The 20,121-nt window shown below is 45.2% G+C and overlaps 1 protein-coding gene across 4 annotated transcripts in view; it reads left to right on the top strand.

Moving 5' to 3' along the window:
- The window catches only part of PAOX (polyamine oxidase), a 572,703-nt gene that overhangs the window by 277,851 nt on the left and 274,731 nt on the right, over positions 1–20,121 (top strand). For all 4 annotated transcript variants that reach the window (XR_011268680.1, XM_069611145.1, XM_069611143.1 and 1 more), the window contains exon 5: positions 2,777–3,032. Coding sequence is in view for 3 of the 4 variants with exons in the window: in XM_069611145.1 (XP_069467246.1) it covers positions 2,777–3,032 (256 nt within the window). In the remaining variant the exon portion in view is untranslated. The remainder of the gene's footprint in view (positions 1–2,776; positions 3,033–20,121) is intronic.

Raw genomic sequence — 20,121 nt, 5'->3', positions numbered from 1 at the left:
GGTATTCCCATGTTGGGTACTTCTGGGAGATATGACTGATTGTGGTCTCGGATGCTGGGAGAGGCACTTAAACGGTAGTGTCGGGCAATGTACGAGTTGTAAATAAACTATGCGCAGGATCAACAGACACCTTTGTGTAATCCAGGATTAGTGTTGCTTATGCATGTTTATCTGCCTGTACTTTCTCCTCGTTGTAGAGGGAGAGATTGACTGTTGACCATCTCCCAAAGTCAGTGCGACAGTGAAGATGAGGAGAATGGATGCTTACACATTGAAGGACACTTACTCTCAAGGAACACCTGGGTGAAAAATATCTTGCAATCACCTCGGCACAAGGATTTCCCTACATGATCCTGCGACTTACCTTGCCCTAGGCTACTACCACCGGTGTGTGAGTCACATGCCTGAAGTTCCTCTCTTGCTGCTGCCTCCTGGCCTCTTTTGGAATCTTCAAAGTCCCTCTGCTTACGGACTTTGCAGCTGCTAGATCATCTTCACGCATATCTTTTTGTGGGCAGAAGCCCAGACCTGAAATATTTTGCTCACAAATCTGATAACTGTAATCTGTACAAGGTTTTGTGTTGACTTTGTAGCATTGACTGTGTCCACCCTCTCTGCCCCCACATCCTCTCTGATTTGTTATGCAGGGGTTTTAGTCATTTTAGCTGGCCAACCATGGACAACCTCAACAAGGGCTTGATGCTTGAACCTAAAGAGAACATTTTCTTGGTCAGGGCATTTAACAGACCAAAATGCTGCCAAGCAGCACAGACCAAGTTGCTTAATCCATCCTCTGTGAACTCAAAAACATCCTTCAAAACCATCCCATATGGCTCCAGATCTGAATGACCACATTATCCTAGCCTAAGAAGTGCAAGGAAAGGTCCAGTCCTTTTGTCCAAAGCGAGTATCTGGCATTTGGGGCAGGATCCAACATCCCATCCTACTGCGCCATATCCAGTGGACTTTCCCACCTAATGAACAGATGGTTCCCATCTGGATTAGGGGTGTCACGGTATTGGTTTAATGACGGTACGATAGCCTTCTTGCCAAATGATGGTATATCATGGTTATCGCAGTATAGCAGGTGGAGTTAACCAAGCTTAACAAATATTTTCTAAAAGGTCATAAATTGTCAGATTTATCATCACAAACAAAACCAGGCACCCAGGGCCAGAATTGGGCTTTTCAACATACTTTCCACTGAAATGTCATCCCTTGCTTCCACCAAACACAAACACACATGTGGAGAGGAGGTGAGGGCGGGAGCCTGCTGAGAGTGGCAAAGCAAACTAAATAGCTTTTCTTAAGTGGTCATTTAGGCTTTTAGCTCCCTCACTGGCTACTGGTGAAGATGAACATGTTGCCATCTTTATAACCTGCATGTCACAGATCAATGGAGGCTGATGGTAGTATACGCTTGTGCGCATACACACACGCACACGCACGTTCTCTTTACGTTACAGCCTTTAGTTTACTTGTGGACCAAAAGGTGTTCAGTAATCACGGACATGTTACCCTTTAGTATGGCAGCAGGGAATACCCACAGAGATGAGTGAATTTCGTAGTGTGACTTATTATATGTAAATTCAATGATAGAACCAGGGAAATCCCCCATTGTCATATGTTTAGGAAACATTTTCCATTATAAATATATAGACCCCAAAGCCGCCAACCCAAAGTAAACCCTTTTCCTTCTTGGCACTGTATTTATTCTTCCTTTTGCTAACATATTGATTTTGTGTCAGACACTTGTGGTTTATGGAATGGCATTAAAAACTGCTCCAACTGAAACTACTTGGCAGATGGCGCATCCAACAGTGCAAGACCAAGACTGCGCAGCACTTGCTTACTGCAGCCTTTCCAAATCAGATTGAGAAGCACACTTAACGGTATAAACGGTATACCGGTATAAACAATGTGACCGTTATTATTGTTTAATTGAGTGGTTCACGGTATCTTTAACGGTATACCGTTATACCGTTACATCCCTAATCTGGATTAAGGAGCTTGAAGGGCATCCAACTGTATTGTATTGTATTGTATACAGAAGGCCAACCTACCTATCATTGGGTTCTGTTTCATCAGCAGCTTCCAATGCTCTGACATTCTAAAAGGAATATACCAGTCTTCCGTCTCTGCTTATATTAACTGCATATATAACTTGGTCTTTGGCAAACTTGCCTCCATAACCTTCAGCCAATATAAGACATAGCCCCTCACCTGGTAGCTGGTCTGAAATACAGGCAGCTAATGCATCATATAAGACCTTCACTGTTTTAACCTAGCTAAACATCAACACCATATTACACTTCCACCCATCCACATTGGTCATCCAAAATACCTAGCAAACAGAGTGATCCCACGTAGCAAAGTGGGCTCTAACATGAACCTTTCAAGCTCTCACTACTATGCCAAGCACATAAGAAATACTATGAATCAATGGCAATTCCAGGAGCAGAAGCAAACCTCCCTTCTCACAAGTCATGACCAGATCTGAACCAGAGCATCAAACCTTCCTCTATGCATGCTGTGTACGATGCTAATGATTACCTGATGATATTTATACTCTCTAACCCACTTAGAACAATGTATAACACAGTGACTCACCACTTGTGCTAATAAAGCTATGCAGATCTTAACTACAAATGAAATCTAACAAAAGCCCTTTTGACAAACATTCTTGCAGAAAACTGCCCCCTTAGTTTCTGTCTCAGGAGCAGCCTGTGTGATGTATATGTATAATCAACAGCTCATTACAAATTCTGTCTTTCAGGTTTTTTGAAATTGAAATGTGATTGCTTCCTGGATCCCCCATTGCCTGCAAGAAAACTGCATGCTATCCACAAGATGGGTTTTGGCACAAACAATAAAATCTTCCTGGAGTTTGAGACTCCTTTCTGGAAGCCAGACTGCTACCTCATTGACTTCGTCTGGGAAAACGAGTCCCCACTTGTGGATTCTGAGCTGGATTTGCAGAATGCGTGGTTCAAAAAACTGATTGGATTTCTGGTACTGCAGCCACCAGAACAGTACGTATCCATTTGATTTCAGCAAAATACGCTGCACTCTTAGAGTCTTAGAAGTGCTTTGATCAGGGCCCAAACAGAATTGAGACAAGACTTTTTCTAGGGATAGTATAAAGGTGCTTCCACTGACTCTGTAAAATACCTCTTTTTGGTCTCAAAACAGAAAGTTTTCAGGGTGCTGAAAGCACAGGGCTCTTTCAGATATACTGTGGTCTTGTATTTAAATAGCATGCACTTAGCTGGGAAGCAATAGAGGGCTGTACTGTGAGTAAAATGAGATCTTGGTTGCAAGGTCATCCCCAGAGGTAGCCTGTGGTCTGGTTTGGTCTTGAAAAAGTCCACTCCCGGTGAGTCATTTTTCCAGGTCTGAGAACAATATGTATCCTCTTGACTGAGTACATGAGATCTAACCCTGAATCCAAAACTGTGTTTGTGACACTGGTTTTAAGAACAAAGTATCTGCTTATAGGAAATTATGGGCCAGGTCTGGGGCAGCTTGCAGGTGGTTACATACAGTTCTGTCAGCTGTAAAGGGTTACATTTTACATAACAGGTGTTTAAGGGTTAATTTTAATCCAAAAGTTATATTGTTTTAGGATAACCAAGGGTCAGGTCTGAAGAGATTATGCATAATCTGGTATGAGGTTGAAGGTCTTTCCACGGGAAGTTGAGTGATTTTGGGTTATGTTAATGTTCTGGTCTATGTGGGACACTTTTTGTTTTAAATATGAAGAGTACCAAAAGGATGTCTATCAATATAGCTAACATGTAACGTAATTTGTGTTCACCATTGTATTTTTCATAGATACACATGCTTTGGCTTTTCCTAAATATTCGCCTGGCCATTTTTGGTGTTCCTTTTATGTATACCAGTACTCGTTATGTATACCAGTACTCGTTATGGGATCAGTAGCATCCTTCAAAACAGCCAAGAGGGTACTGTTGGAGCATGGACCACTTGCGTCTCCAAAATGACTAAATTTTTCAATCGTAAAAACAAGTTTATTACACAGGTTCATGGAAAATGGCGGCAAAAGCCCCCTTTAAAAAAAGGAAAATAATCATTCTTAGGGTGACGTGCAGAAATGAATCGCACAACATTATAAAAAAAGAAAAGTCTCTTATAAGCCCAACAAATTTCACAGATCACCCCAGGATTGATTTGCAAATAAAGGAAAGAAGGGGGTGGGGGGTAAAAAGGAAGAGTGGGGGATGAGGGCGGGAGAGAGGAAGACAAGAAAATAAGTGAACAGTGGAACAATGAACACAAATGGGAAGTTCAAACACCAATATTAACACTGCAGTCCTTTGAACAGATTGGTGTCAGGACATGGGGCCTCATTACGACCCCGGCGCTAAACCATGGTGCTATTAGCACCATGGTCCATGCCGGGGTCCGCCATGGTGAATGGCGGAATTACCGCCCCATTCCAAGGTTGGCGGGGCGGTAATTCCCCATTCACCATGATCCCTTCCCCATTCCCATTTTTGGCCCATAGGGCTCAATGGGAATGGGGAAGGCGCTAATTACGGCACCGTAAATTACGGTGCCGTAATTAGCTCCTAGGTCCCTTTGCGGGTTGGTTATTTAATGCCTGCTAAAAGCAGGCGTTAAAGTGCAACCCGCAAAGGGACCTCGTAATCGGGCTTTAAGGGTTTAACGGCGCCGACACCTTTCACGGCGCCGTTAACCCCTTAACGCCTGGGTTGTAATGAGGCCCATGCTCTTCTTCCAAGTGGTCTTGGCTCCAGTGAAGAATGACTACAGGAGTCCTCCTTTTACCCTAAATTAGAGCTGGAGTCACCCCCAGGCTCACCACTAGTAAGGATCTGAACCATTCAAACTGGCAAGGGCTATCCAGATATGTCCGGCCACAAACATATACTGGCGACATATACTGCCACTTCGCACGGGAAAGCCAAGGCTTGCCCCAAGAAAGGGCTTACCATATGTGCCAAATCTGACCCTGAGATGGCGGGAATAAGGCCAAAATACAAGATGGCCATTTTAGAGTATATGGCACTCTAAAAGTCATTATGCAGTTAAATGCAAAAGTGCACATGAGAACGTTTTTAAAAAAAACACTGCAGAAAAATATTTGCTGTCACCAGCCCGTCCTAAACACATGCAAGTAACCATAAAGTTACTAAAAAAAAAAAGAGGGAAAGGGATACAAAGTATCCCTGTCCCACATCACTGCAAGGTGGTGTGTGCAGTGTAAAAACAAACAACGGATTTTGTAATTGAGTCCCCCTGCACTGATAGCCATAGGGACTGATCAGTGCCCACACGTAAGCACTTTTCTCCAAAAGTCAGGGCAGGTTCAAAGCACCAGCAAAATGTTGGGTAATTCCCTAGAGGTCTAATTAGGGAAAGTAGTAACAAGAAAACCTTTCCTAACACTCATGGATTCAAAATGTGTAATGTCAGTAGATTTGAATTAAATGTCAATTGTAGGGGCAAGGTTGGTGAGTTCCAGCCATGTGACAAACACACTTATGTGGCTGATTAGTGGGTCTGATGACTTCAACTCCTGGAATTGTAGAGGTAGGAACAAGAGTTTTTCCTTTCTTTTTCTTTTATTTTTTTTAGTTGTTTGGCACAGTAAATGGAGGGGCAAGCTAGGACGAGAGATGAGAAAGTTAGTTTATACTTTGCAGAGCATAGATAGAAAATATTAGATTGAGTACTGTTTGATTCTATAGTTTCAGGAGAAGGCTTTCAGAAAACCAACTTTAGCAGTATGTATTTCTGTACATGATTTGATGGTATAAGGTTGTTTTGGATATTACAGATGTTCAGAAAAGGTTGATGAAGATATACATTTTAATAAAATGATTTTATTTTCAACTTCTTAAAATAGGGATTGAAATGCACCTGCTTTAAAATTGTATCTGGAGCCCTGTATCCGGGATTTCAAATTGTGTTACAGTTTTGAAGCTGCAGTGAGGAACGCTTTGCTCCAACTGGCCTTAAAAGACAGTCACGGGAGGAGTGGGGGTGTTCCCAGGCAGGGCGCCATGCGGATGTGCCTGCTGTAAACTCTGGGACGGGCACCTACTTATACGCTAATATATGCTCATAATCCCCTGAATCTATACTTGAAAGTCACAGGGAGTGCCTTGGAGGACTGCGGGGCTCTGGTGACGAGTGAGTTCCTGGCTGCCTAGGAGCTGTTTCTCCTGAAGTTTGGAGCCTTGCGAGGGGGAGCCTAAAGCGCGCAAGATGGCGGGCATACTGGAGATGCTGTTTCCAGGCTCTGCTGCGGGACCGGGAAGCGACTGCGGGACCTGGAGGAGCTGAGCTGGAGGAGAGGGGCTCCGAGGCGCGGCTTTGCTTGCCGACACAGAGAGGACTTGCTGGCGAGAGAGCTGCACTCCACTGCTTCACGGCATCACCCGAAGTGTATGCAGCAGGGGAGTGTGCCGCGCAGAGGGTGAGCGGGCGGCCCAAAGAGTCAGAGGAGGAGCGGAGGTGGAGATGCCGAGCCCCAAGGCGGTCCGCGAGCCTGCTGACTGCAGGGCGGGTTGCTTTGGGGCGAGAAAGCGAGCTCCCCAGATGGTGAGCGGGCAGCACGGGGAAGCCTGTCAGAGGAGGAGTGGAGGTGGGGACGGCAAGCCTCGTGGTGACCCGAGTGTTAGCCACTTGAGGTGTGGGGTGCCCCAGGGCAGAAAGGTACGCCACACGGACGGTGAGCGGGCGGCCAGGAGTAGCCTGTTAGGGGAGAGAAGAAGTGCGGGCTGTCCTGGAGTGTGCTGCCTCCCTCGGGCTGCCCGTGGTGGAGGGACATCTGGAGGCGACGCGGGGCATGCTCTTGGGAGCCCTTTGCTTTTCTGTGTCGGGGAACACCCGAAGGTTGGAGGAGGTGAGCGCTGCAGTGGAGGGGAGAGAGAGCCACTTAATTGCACCGCTGGCATTGGAAGCAGTATACTGACGCCTAGTTGGGGAGATAAGCCCCTGATGGAACAGTCTTGGCAGCCTGGCTGGAGAGATGAATAATGTTTTAGTGTATAAAGGCTCTATGGTGCTGGATGAAGTATTGGCACTCCTGATCACGGTCTTATAGGAGTGTCACCCCTCTTGGGCGCTACGATATGCAGACATAGCTCTTAAGGGAGCCCCCGCGGGTGCCCTATTGATGTGAGCAATCGCCCTCCGGCAATGCCCAAGACAGGAAACCAGCACAGAGGGAGTAAGATTACAACTTTCCTGACCGCAGTGACACCTGCACCGCAGAAGATGGAGTCTGTTGTGGCGGAGGTCCATGCTTCACAGGGGTCTGATCTAACCCTTGACTCGGCCATATCTAGACATGACTTGGAGGGAATGTTAAAGGCGCTTAAGCAGGACATCACGCAGGCAATAACATTGGAGATCCAATCCTCAAAAGACCCTTTGGCACGGTCTATCGCAGAAATAAGTTCCAATTTGACAGGCCTTGAGACCAGGGTCGATGAATTGGAGAACCTAGTATGCGAGCGCGAGCAGGAAAATGATGACCTCACCAAAAGAGTTCAGAATGTGGAAGACCGGTTGGAGGAAATGGCGGCAAAGCACGCGGATTTGGAAAATCGCTCAAGAAGGAATACTATCAGGATATGGGGAGTGCCAAGGCAGGTTCAGGATCAGGAACTCTCTGAATATGTGCGGGCCCTCTTTAAATCATTGTTGAGCCTGGGAGATTCTGATGAACTTATCCTGGACATGGCCCATCGGGTTTATTCCTCTGTTTAGCAAAAGCGTAACCTTCTCCCTAATGTTCTAACTAGAGTTCATTTCTTTCGGCAAAGAGAGGGAATAATGGCGGCAGCTAGAAGGGCAGAGAAAGTGGAATTCCGTGGCTCTGCCATATCATTGTTTCAAGATCTCTCACCATACACTTTGGCAAACCGCAGGCGCCTTCAGAGAGTCACCACTTGGCTGCAGGTGAAAAAGGTCCGCTACTGGTGGGGATACCCATGCAGGTTACTGTTAGAATATCAAAATCGCCCATAAGCTATTGTATCTGAGGGAGAAGCAGATGAGTGGCTACGAGACATCGCAAGTGAGTCTGGTGCCAAGAGTATTGATGTTGTGAGGAGGCCGGCTCTTAGTTCCATGCCAAAGGATAAGAGGCGAAAGCCTAGAGGTTGGGCTTTAACTAAAACACCCAAAGGATCGGAAGATGTGGAACAGGGAAGTACTATTCTCCCTTGATCCGGTGGCTGCTGTCAGGCTGAAGAAATCGCGCGTCTCTTCAGAAGGTTTGGAAGGACCTTGTCGGCTGGATGCCGACAGTTCTACAGTTTAAGTTGTGATAGACTGGTTCCCCTCTCTGCGACAAGTATTTGCCTTGAAATGTGACTGTTGACTGCAAGGTGACTGACGCAGTGTGGTCGGAACTTGTTTCTGTGCTCCCCAGACAGGGTATTTATGCTAATAAGTTGAGATAACAATTGTTCACCTTTCGTGTTTCGGGTGCAGTTGCAAGGTGGCCAATGAAGCTTGGCCGGAACTTGTCCCCAGACTAACTGGTTGGGACATGCACACTCATAAACTGGTATAATATCCGTTTACCTTCGGTCCTGCTCCAGGTGGTGTTGTTTGACCGCTGGGGTGTATGAAGATGTAATAATGTCTAGTAGGTTTTCTTTGTGCGCTCTCCATGAGTGCGATAACTATAATTTGGGATTTGTTGGCATGAATTTGAAGTGTTCTAAATTTTGGTGCCCGTCCCATGGATTATGCCCGTTATTGTTACCCTGAAAGGGTGGCTGTTTAAATCAGTTGCATTAAGAGTTTGGCAAGCAATTGGTAATTTTTTTTATTCATTCCTTTATTTTTGTTGTTTTTTTCTGTATTTTTATGTTATTTTAAGGAGTCTAGTTTTCAAGGATTTTCTCAGGATTTGCACTTGACTGCTATGCTCAGGGTTTCATGTGTCCCTCTGACATGGGCTGTGGCGAAATACAAATGTTGTGGTTGGGGGTTGAAATTAACCAGTCCCGTTGCATGCATGGTTTGCTTGGGGTCAATGAGCAGGGGAAACGAGCGATGTGGATGGATGGTGGGGATGGGGTGGGCCTATTTTGAAGAAGTGATTGTGGGGGACACCTGCTTGGAGGAGAAAACGCTATGGCTATGACTAACTCGCATTTCCACTGCCTCTCCCTGAATGTGCAAGGCTTAATTTCTCTGATTAAACGTAGGGCGTTGATGCACCGTATGGCCACCTTAGACTCCTCGCTCCTATTCCTTCAGGAAGCTCACTTGCTGCCATCTGATGAATTCAGGCTTAATAATAAATTATACCCCATGAAATTTTGCGCCTCTTCGGGGAGTAAGAGTGGCGGGGTGGCCATTCTGGTTCACAGGGGGACCCCGTTGGTGGTTTGCAAGACCCTGAGGTAAGGCCCCGGGACCTGACGGGTTCACGAATAAATTCTATAAGACCTTCAAAGCTGTGCTCTATCCTTATTTAACAAAACTCTTTAACAACATTTGGGTAGCCGGCTCGGTCTCGGAATCTGTTGCAGAGTCCACTACGACTCTGATTTTGTAACCTGGAAAGAATCCGGTCGAATGTGCATCCTACCGACCTATTACTTTGTTAAACACAGACGCGAAACTATTAAGTAATGTAATAGTGGGGCGCTTAGGGGAGGTTCTTCCGGCGTTGTTGGAGAGAGATCAAACTGGGTTTATACGTAACCGTTTGACACACGATAATATACGCCGGGCAATAAACTTGATAGCTCTGGCCCCCAGATTGCCAGGCAAACTGTCATTGTTATCATTAGATGACCATCGGGCTTTTGATAGTATGTCCTGGAGTTATTTGCAGTTGGTGCTGGAGCGATTTGGATTTGGTCCCAGTTTCTTGAAGTTGATCCTCTGAAATTATCAGTTCCCCTCTACTAAAGTTGAAGTGAACGCAAATTGGACCCCAGCAATACGTTTATATAGGGGCACCAGGCAGGGCTGCCCCCTGTCCCCTTTGGTTTTTGCCCTAGCGGTAGAGCCTTTGGCACAGCATATTAGATTGAGTGAGGAGATCTTGGGCTTCGAATTTGTGGGAAAATGCCATAAGATAGCTTTATATGCAGATGACTTGTTATGCTTTTTTGAATGATGCCCCTAAATCGGTTCCGCCCCTGATGAAATTATTATCCTGATTTGCTAGAATTTCCGGCTTTGAGGTGAATGCTAATAAATCGGTGGGCATGGCCTTAACTGAATCCCCTGAGGGTCTGGCAGAGACACAAGCGCCCTTTTCCATCCCCTGGTCTTCCACAAATATCCCTTACTTAGGTATTAAATTGACCCCGACCTTCGCAGGCTTATTTAAAGCTAACATACCGGCCTTGTTGAGAGAAGCCAAAGAATGGCTTCATCGTTGGGACTCCAAGGAAATTTCATGGCTGGGCAGGGTTAGTGCGGTGAAGATGTCCCTTATTCCGAAGCTGCTGTATGCTTTTCATTCTTTACCGGTTCAGATTCCTGAAGGGGACCTCATAGCTATGCAAAAGGAAATAGGACGCTTCGTCTGGAGAAATAAGAAGCCCAGAATCCCGTATAGGCTCCTAATGAGGAAGGCAGCGTATGGGGGCATAGGTCTGCCTTCAGTTTCGCGCTACTATAGAGCGGCGCAGGTTGCACCCATGCTAGCTTGGGGGAGCTCTTCGGAAACCCCTAAATGGCAGGAAATTGAGCAAGCAGCGCCCCTTTTCATTGGAGTACTTTCCTCCTACCCAAGGAGGCGCGGGGCTGTCAGGAAGGATTGTTACCCACGACGCTGGCAACGCTCCAGAGTTGGGACAAGGCAAGTGCGCAAAGAGGGATCGCTTCGGGATTGGGCCCACTGTCCCCCATTGTTCAAAATCCGGCGTTCACGCCGGGATTAATAACAGCTCATTTCAGAGCTGGAATTCAGATAGGCCCTTAAGGCTTAGGGACTTGTATGTGGATCAGGAACCGCTGACATTTCAGGAGTGTAAGGAGAAATTTGGGCTGTCCGAGATGGAACGGTTTAGATACATACAGCTTCGACATTGGCTGACTAATAGGACCACTCGCCAAGCTGCCAGTAGAACGCCATTGGTCATAGAACTTCTCGAGGGCCAGTGTTCCCATAGGCTGGCTACTTTTTATAAACTCTTGGAAAATGCATCAGAGGGCGAGAAACCTCCTTACATGATGTTTTGGGAGAGGGAATTGGGAGTAGAGGTCCCAGAAGAGTCCTGGCAACGAATATGGTATAGAACCCATAAGAGCTCTAGGTGCACTTTGGTAAAAGAGAACGCTGTCAAGATTTGCTTTCGTTGGTGCTTCCCACCGAACAGGTTGCATGCAATGAATCCAGACTACCCAGACACATGTTGGCACAGCTGTGGTGAACGGAGTGATTTAGGACACATGTGGTGGCATTGCTCGGTTATCCAAACCTTTTGGTTGGAAGTGCGTTCTAAGATCAAGGACATCACTGGCACATTGCTCCCTATGGACCCACGCATACTAATTCTGGTTGATGTGCCAGGAGATGGGTCCTTCCCGATGTCGGGCTCCAGAGCAGCCCTAATCGCACAGTTACTTATTGCGGCACGAATCACAAGAGCTAGTTTCTGGAAATCTGTGGAGGGGCCACATGTGGCGTATTTGTGGGTGAAGGTGTGGGAATTGATGGGTCTTGAGAAGCTTACTGCCATGCTAGAGGGGAACCTCTCGAAATTTATACGGATTTGGAACCCTTTCTTGAATTATGTACTAGACAGAGATCAGATGTTCTTTCAACCGAATTTACTGAGACACTTTATGAACTCCTGATAGACTTGATATCGCTTACTATTGCACAGACTCCAATTATTATTTTTTTCTCTCCTTCAATTGACTACTGATAAATTCATTTGTTCATGATTCCGTTATGCTCTATGAATTGATACTGTACTGCTGTGCTCTGTTGAATGGGAGCGGATCTCTGGGGAGGGAAAATGAACTGATGATTTTATGAATTATGCTACCCATCATCAAGACTTGATTTTAGAGAGGTTGCAGTGAAGTGAAGAACACTTTGCATCAGTACAGTACAGTCTCAACCCTTGTGATTGGAGCATGTTGAGCAAACACTTGCAACGTTACAATGGGTTTAAAAGAGTTGAAAAATGGAGGTGAATTTCCAGTAATGGCTATTGGGTGGCGCTGTGCTGTGTGTGACTTGGCTGAAATGGCGAATTCTACTTTTGCATTTCAAATGGAAGTTTTTTTTCTCCAGGTCTTTTCAACTGTAAACCCATCATAACATTTCTGGTGTTTGCGCAACATGCCCCAGTGTTCCAGCCACAATGGTTCAGACTATACTGCACCGATGATCCTTAAAGGATAGTTCCGGGACTTTTTTTTTATTGTTCCTACGGTTCGGCCATGTGTTTTTAAGCATAAATCGGTAGATCGTAGAAAACTTTCCTATGGACCTTACCCGACTTTTCGTCCATTAACGCACTCAAAATCAGCCGCCATTTTCTGATAATCCTATCATTTCCCCCCATTGCCCTGGCTCACCTGCTTTTGCGGCACTAAATCAAATCCCCCGCCCCTGAAACAGACTTTATCAAAACATTCATATTCCCTGCCTCTATCCGTGACGTGACTGAGCTGCGTAGGCAAACGCGCCCAGGCGTCTTCTACGCGACTCCACACAGAACCAGGAAATCAACACAGATGAGCTCACACAACACAGCGCGCCACAATTGGGAATATGAAACTGTACTTTTAAATTAAACCGCAAGATTGTAAATTTGGTAAAGTACATTTATTTGACATCAAATGTTTTGAGAATATTCAGCGATTTGCATTTTTATTTGCTCACGTTCCAAAAAGTTTGTTTTGAGGCACGCTATGTTCCTTTGCTGTACACAGGCAAGATTGTACATTTGGCAAAGTACATTTATTTGACATCAAATGTTTTGAGAATATTCAGCGATTTGCATTTTTATTTGCTCTCGATCCAAAATAGTTTGTCTTGAGGCAAGCGATGTTCGTGTGCAGTACACAGGGTGTTGGTTTACGATAAAATAAGCTCTTCGGTCGCACTGATAATCGCATGGCTGTTCCAACAACGAGGCACTAGGCCACCACAACGGTCTGTATGTTGCATCTAGCCGTTAGTACCGCGTAAGGGCATACTTGTACTTGGCGATCGTCCCATAAAATGGTCAGGGTGGTAACGTTGTTCACGCGGAGAAGCAACTGGCGGTTAAAAAACCCATCCGCCGGTGTCTGGTACTCGTGACACATGCAATAATGGATGATGTACCTGTTTGAAAAACATAAAAAATGAAATTAGTCTCACCATCAGATCTTTATTAAAATTATTCATTTTATATATTAGGTCGGGAAATTATTTCATAGCTAGGACAGTGCAACTGGGTATTATACGTCAAGGGGGGGCTGTAGGATACTGAGACAATCCCCCAGTGCAGGGGTTGACAGGGAGGCAGTGCAGGTGGAGAGTGGAAGGGCCCAGGACCGAGGTCGCAGACAGTGGACCAGTTGTAGCAGGGGAGAGGGAGAGAGAAAGCAGAAGCAAAGAGGAAGGTTTTGAGGTGCTTCCGTAAAAGGCGATGGTTCTCCTCAAGATAGTGCGCGGTACAAAACAATATGCCACATAGAACGAACAAGTACAACTTAACCCGTCTTTAAAGCTACTGTATAGTAATTAAATTGCGGTATAAACTCATCTAAAGAGTTACTTACATTATATTTGCATTTTCCATTGTGTCTGTGCGTAGGGCAGCCCCGAAATACCACTCCTTCTATGCCGACGTTATTTCTTCTAATGAACGAACATGAAATGGCTTTCGTTTCTGAAATTATATTCATTATCGTTTCTTACGTTATTGCCCCACACCCCCAAAAAGAAGTCTTTCGGGATGGTCCCGGCCTGTCAAGGTCAAATAACAATAGAACCTTATACTGAGTCGTGGGCCATTCCGGCACCCGAGCAAAACATCAAAGCAGCTGACCTTCACTTTGAACGAGCACACATTCCTAGTTAGCTACATTCAGTGTAAGGCCATCTCACAGGACTTGAAATTTACACTCCATCTTTGCATTTTGTCTGCGTGCTTTGCAGCCCCAGAGAACCATAAATACAGAGACATTCTATATTTTTTGAAAAATGATTTATATTACTGTTTGGTTTAATTTAATGCGCAAATGAACAAGGTTGGATAGACACATTACATGTACACTGAGCAATCACTTTTATTTACACATTACATAGATACACATATTCAATGGGCCTGCGACATGAGGAGACTCGAGAGAACAGACAATCAAATTACAATCATTTAAACCGTGAGCTCAATGAGCTCTTCTTCAGGTGGACATGGAACAGAGGCAATGTTGGGTGGCAATGCAGTTGTCCCCTGCACAGGTTCGTTCACAACTCCATTTATGTGCCTATCTAGGACGTCAACAATAAGTCTCTCAAACTCATATTGCATATCCTCAAACACTGGTTTGATCACCCATTGTTTACTTCTTTTAGTGAAGGCCTTATTGTAGCGAAGCGTCCCTAAAGTTCCGGTCGTCCTACTTTGTTGACGGCCAACATTATGGTTATGTGCCAAGACCGCTAGAAGAGTCCGATTTATCATGCCCTCCATGCCAAAATGCAATCGTTTTGGCCTGTACTTTAGGCACATATTGTGGAACACCTCCAAATCTCCTGTGTGGCAGAATTCCGTGAGTCCCCTCAAATCTCTTGTAATAGTTTTATCAAATACAATCTTTTCAATGGCTTTGTGAGTGGGTGATGAAGGAATCAACCACTTCTTCTTCCGTGCCTCCTCTGTGGACAAATGGCCATGTTCACAATTGTGGAAATGTTGGTTTGTGTTCCAACGGTGAACGTTGGTACAGTGTAGCATTACTGACCGCCATTTTTCCAGTAGAATTTCCAACGACCCTCCACATGTTTTTGAGCTTCACCAAAGATGGTTGCTGATTGACTTGGACCACTGTGAAATACCTTGCATTTCTTTTTTTTTTACCTGCAGCCGACATTTTTTTATTGATTGTTTTTGCAAGATGCCAAACGTCAAATTGGTGATTTATATTTTTGTACTCTTCTCTCATTGTCTTGGCAATTGAAACGTGTCTGTCCGTGGCTATCAGGTCGATCACCATTCCCTGCGATTGTAGTTCTTGCAATGATGCTACAAAGCCAACTTTCTCCATGGCCACTGAGGATGTACTTTGTGACACCGGCACGACCACCGAACTCACAATTTTCTTACTTTCCATGTCCTGAAAGTGGTAGGTGCAGTACTTGGCTGAAAATCCTGGGCTGTCGCACTGTCCATCACCGGCTAGCCTGAACCGTTTGCCCGCGAATGTACTATCAATAGACATTTTTTCCATTCTCCAAGCTTCGCTAATGGCTGGAAATAGATAATCGGTTTGGTATTTGTAGAACTGAGTTTTCGCAATGAAATGGATTCCCACAAACTGAAAGAAAGACTCTAACTTTTTAAAACTTGAACCACTAAAAAGTGCAGCCGCTGCACAAAGTAGATTGCCTGCTGGCAGTTGCCCCAGCATGGGTTGTGCAGACCATGAGAAAGGATGATATTTTGTACAGGTGGCATGTATTTTAAGGTTAGTGCCTCGAATTGCACGAGTCACATTAATCAATGGCTCCCCACATACTTCCCCACCAACCGAATGCCCACATTTCATCCGAATAACAATATCAATCAAACAACTATCGAATACAATGAATTTGGCCTCATTCCTTATACTGTCACTCTGCATCCCAGCTGGTTCGGCCTGTAACGTTGAGGACATGTCACTCACATGAAAGGTAGAATCTCTGATATCGTCTTCCGCTATGTTCAGTGATATTGATGGTGTTTCATTGTAGTCCACTTCATTCTCTTCCATTGCAACATCTGTTCCTTCTCCGGCGATGGGTGAATAAGACAATTTCTTCAACTTTCTCGCGGTCTTAGTTTTTGCAGGTGTGGATTCTGTGAACTGATCTCCGACTACATCCGAACTACCAGGAGGACATTCACTATCAATGGCTGGTGGTGGTATAGCTCCGTTGTCAATCACTTCATATTCTTCCCATTGGCACGATGCATCTCCAGTCTCAAGTCCCTGCCAAAAGGTTTGACAAGCAACATCTCTCGTTCGCTTCACTGTCTGTGTAGATCTAGTTCGTACACCCACTTGCAACTAGAGGACAGATTGGAAAAGGGATGTTCAGTTTAAACACAACTTACAGTATTGAACTATTAACAGTGAAAAACAACATGATGTAGTGACCAGGACATTAACCTTCTTTTGCTTTATTTTCTTTGAAACTTTCTTGCCTCGAACTTCAACATCAGGACGCTGTTGCTCCGACTCGTGTGTGCATGTCTCCACTTCCTCTTGCGCTGCAACGACTATATTTTCATGATAAGCACATCCATCACGCACTGACGCTCCATCGACTCCCTGAAACATAGAACTTTCATTAGTATGTATAATAATATCGAAAACACAAAATGTACTTGGGGACCAATACCCACGTACATCTCAATAGCAAAACACGAATGAACGCTTTGTGTAGAACATTCAAACGACAATTATTCACGCATAGTTGATCTAGTTAGATGGAACTGTCAAGATCCATACCTTGTGCTCCTCATAGACTTCCATTGATGATATTATTGAAGATGATGCTTCAGTAACTCCCTGAAACACAGTAATTGCATTAGTATGGTTTTCTATTTTGATAAAAAGAACAGAAACTTTGTGCAGGCGTCAACGGCTCATCTAAATAGACCTGCACAAATGATCAGTTGTCTAAAATAAATAATGGATATGTAAATATGATTCGATTTGCTCGATCGTTGCAAGTGTCACCACCCAGAGATCTGCATCAACTACTAGGGGTGATGTTCTTGTAGAAGAAGCTCCGTCATCTCCCTGAAACATAGTACTTGCGTTAATAAAGAAGGAAGTATAGCGGATGTAATCACGTCATATGATTTCGCTTGATCGAACTGTCAGTATCCATACCTCGAAATGCATAAGAACATCAAGGGACGATGTAACTGCGGTGCACACTTCTGCAAGCTGTTGCGCCGACCCGTAACTGCATGCTCCCCCTTCTTCTTGGACTAATGCTCCATCGACTCCCTGAAACATAGGACTTTCATTAGTAATGAACACAATATTGAAAAAAGAAGACACATAGGAGGGCGACGACAGAAGGACATATCAATGGCTAAAAACGAAAGAAACATTGTGTGTAACAATCACGCTACAAGAATGCAAGATCTGATGATCTCCATCGATGGAACTGTCCGGAAACGTACCTCGAGCATCTGAGTGACATCAACGGTAGTCGTCAATACGTTGGACTCCTCAGCATCTCCCTGAAAGACAGTACTTACATTATTTTGGATAACAGTAATTATAACTGAAAAGAAAGACTGGAGGACGAGTACAAGGGTGTACCATTAGGTAAAATAATTACACGATAAATTAAAACTATTGATTTACATGCCTAAAACAAGTCAGTGGCAGAATAGCCAAGTAAGATTACCCGATAGGCGCTTGAAGTGGCTGATGACTGCAATAACGACACGGATGGAGAATCTTCCGCCTTCATATTGAGTGGATACATAAATGGGGAAATTATTGTTAGCTAATGCTACACACTACCGCAAGGCCGAGAGATAAATACGTAAACTTGACTCACCAGTGGAGGGATGTGGACGAATAGAGTGGGAATAGCGGTTGAGAGCAATTTTCGCCTCGCTCGCGGTGTGTTCTTCTTTATTAGCAATGATGTGGAGTACATGTCAGAGGTAAAGTGCCTGCTGCAGATGCGGTATCGATCACCCCTCTTGTCCGCAAAGACTTCTAGGACTCTACTTTCAAGCTCAGACGGTGGATATCCGCAATATCGGACCCATTCTCTTATCTGATCTATTGTCTTAGGGAAAACATGCATTATAGTACCTTCAGATTTATTATGGGTCTTCGAAGGGCAACCGCCAATGGAACAGGCAGGCATTGTGGAAAGTTCTGAAAAGTAAAGATCAACAATTCTCTATGAATACCAATGTAAACTCAGAACATGTGACTAGTTCCTTGCATGTACTGTCTTGAACGAAAAGAAATTGGATGCAAAATGATTATGGTACATGGCCTTACCTTGACGAACAAACAGTTAGATGCAGGGATCAGAGTAGTTTCTTGTCGTAGGACAGGAAGCAGTTCACAGGTTGCAAACTGAGGAGTTTCCTCGAAGTGGTCACGGAAGTTCACAGAGACGAAGAGCAGATAACCAGGACCTTCACGGGTTGACTAGCAAAGCGCAAAGAAGTGCTCATTAGAAATATGAAGTGGATTATAAAGAATTCGAAACAGGGGTGTGTTTGTGAATGAATGACGTGTATATGTCGTGGCATTATGCGGTTTGCAGGGGGCCGTCCAGCGTGAGGGGGGATGCTTGGCAGGAGACACGGGGTCTGGAGGTAGACATGGGAACAACAACCCATGCTCTATAGACCACTTTGAAGTGTACATGGTCTTTGGCACCTCTTGGCCTTTATCGCTCCCCGGCAGCTCCACTTGGCAGCGCAAGTACCCCGGTGCGAACTGCCTTTGATAGGGCGGGGGGGGGTGTGGATTAGGGCGCTGGTCGTGCAGACAAGACTCGTTTGCCGCAGGGCCTCACCAAGGAGAGGCCATCTAACTGCATGTAAGAGGCAGGCTGAAGGATCTAGTACATGGAAGGCAGGGGGGTGAGTTTATAAATACCTCAGCCTCCCAGGAGAATATATGGGTGCAGTTCACCCTGGAGACCCTGGATGCCTAGGCAGTTAGTCAGCAGCAGGCTGGCCTGTGGTGGCAATGTGGCACGGGCCAGAGGGGGTCATCTCTGTACCCGGTGCCCAAAAGGATGATTTATTATGATCAACCATATTGATTATTTACCTATAACCATGTTTTGTATCAATAAAATCCAACGGCCTTCCTTTTATTGCCAACGCTTGAACAAAGTGGTGTGGTAAGTATTTTTGGGGGAGGAGGCAAGGCCGGGAGGCTTGATGCCAACCCGCAAAATAACATATGTATGTCTGCTGCATATGGGTTCAATGGTTATGTGGATTGAAGGTGGGCGGCCCGCGTGAGGGAGGATGCTGGCCGGAGACATGTGGTGTGACAAGACAAGGCACAGGAAGACTATTCAATGGAGACACACTAGATTCATTTAAAAAATCAAAACAACCATTGTTGAAATATATGTTGGGTTTTATTTTAGATCTTAATTTCAATTGAACATAAATAATAAACATTACACATTGTAAAGTTCCGGTTGCAGCACATCCAGGGAAAATCCGTGGGGAAATGTTGTCTAATGGCAAGTACCGCACAGGCAGGTATTAGTCTCCGAACGCGGTGTCCGAGCCTCCCGTGAAGCCACCAAGTGAAGCAACGATAGGCCACCAGCCTGTACCACCTGTGAAAATGAAAGATGCAAACTGTATTAAAATGACAAAACTTTCTTATCACTGTCGATTCAGGTAAAAAATGTCATTCTGCTTTGAAAAAAATTCTATCTAGAAAATGCACAATATGGAACCAATTTACATGCATTCGAATGATATGTAGATGTAATTTTATATGTGGGAGACGACCATGACATAGTAGTGGCATCACTAACATCACAACCAGAGTATACTTACTCGTTACTCGGATTACGCGGACGAACAGTGCCGCGAAGTTCGTGCATAAGCACCATCATCATCCTCAACACGGTCCGTGAGAGGCAGGCTTCCCTGAACTCTGGCAGCTCGGTGATGCATTGCGGACTTGGCTCGCCTTCCGAAATGTAGGCCAGGCACCCGGAATTTTCACGGCAGCAGCAGTTCTCCTCCTCAGTTGGCATTAGCTCGCACCGATTGCACGTGCACCAGGTGGAGACGCCGTCCATGCGACATGGTCCAGGCTCTTCATCCGTTGACTGGTCCGCCCAACTGCCGTCGGAATCCCCATCGTTTCCGCGTGCTTGCCTTTCCAGTAGTTCCTCCTCGGTGTACTCGGGCT

Source organism: Ambystoma mexicanum, chromosome 8 (assembly GCF_040938575.1).
Source record: "Ambystoma mexicanum isolate Mex_15411 chromosome 8, UKY_AmexF1_1, whole genome shotgun sequence".
Taxonomy (NCBI): Eukaryota; Metazoa; Chordata; class Amphibia; order Caudata; family Ambystomatidae; genus Ambystoma; species Ambystoma mexicanum.
Note: the sequence above shows the minus strand (reverse complement) of the source record. Positions and strands in the feature narration are given on the sequence as shown.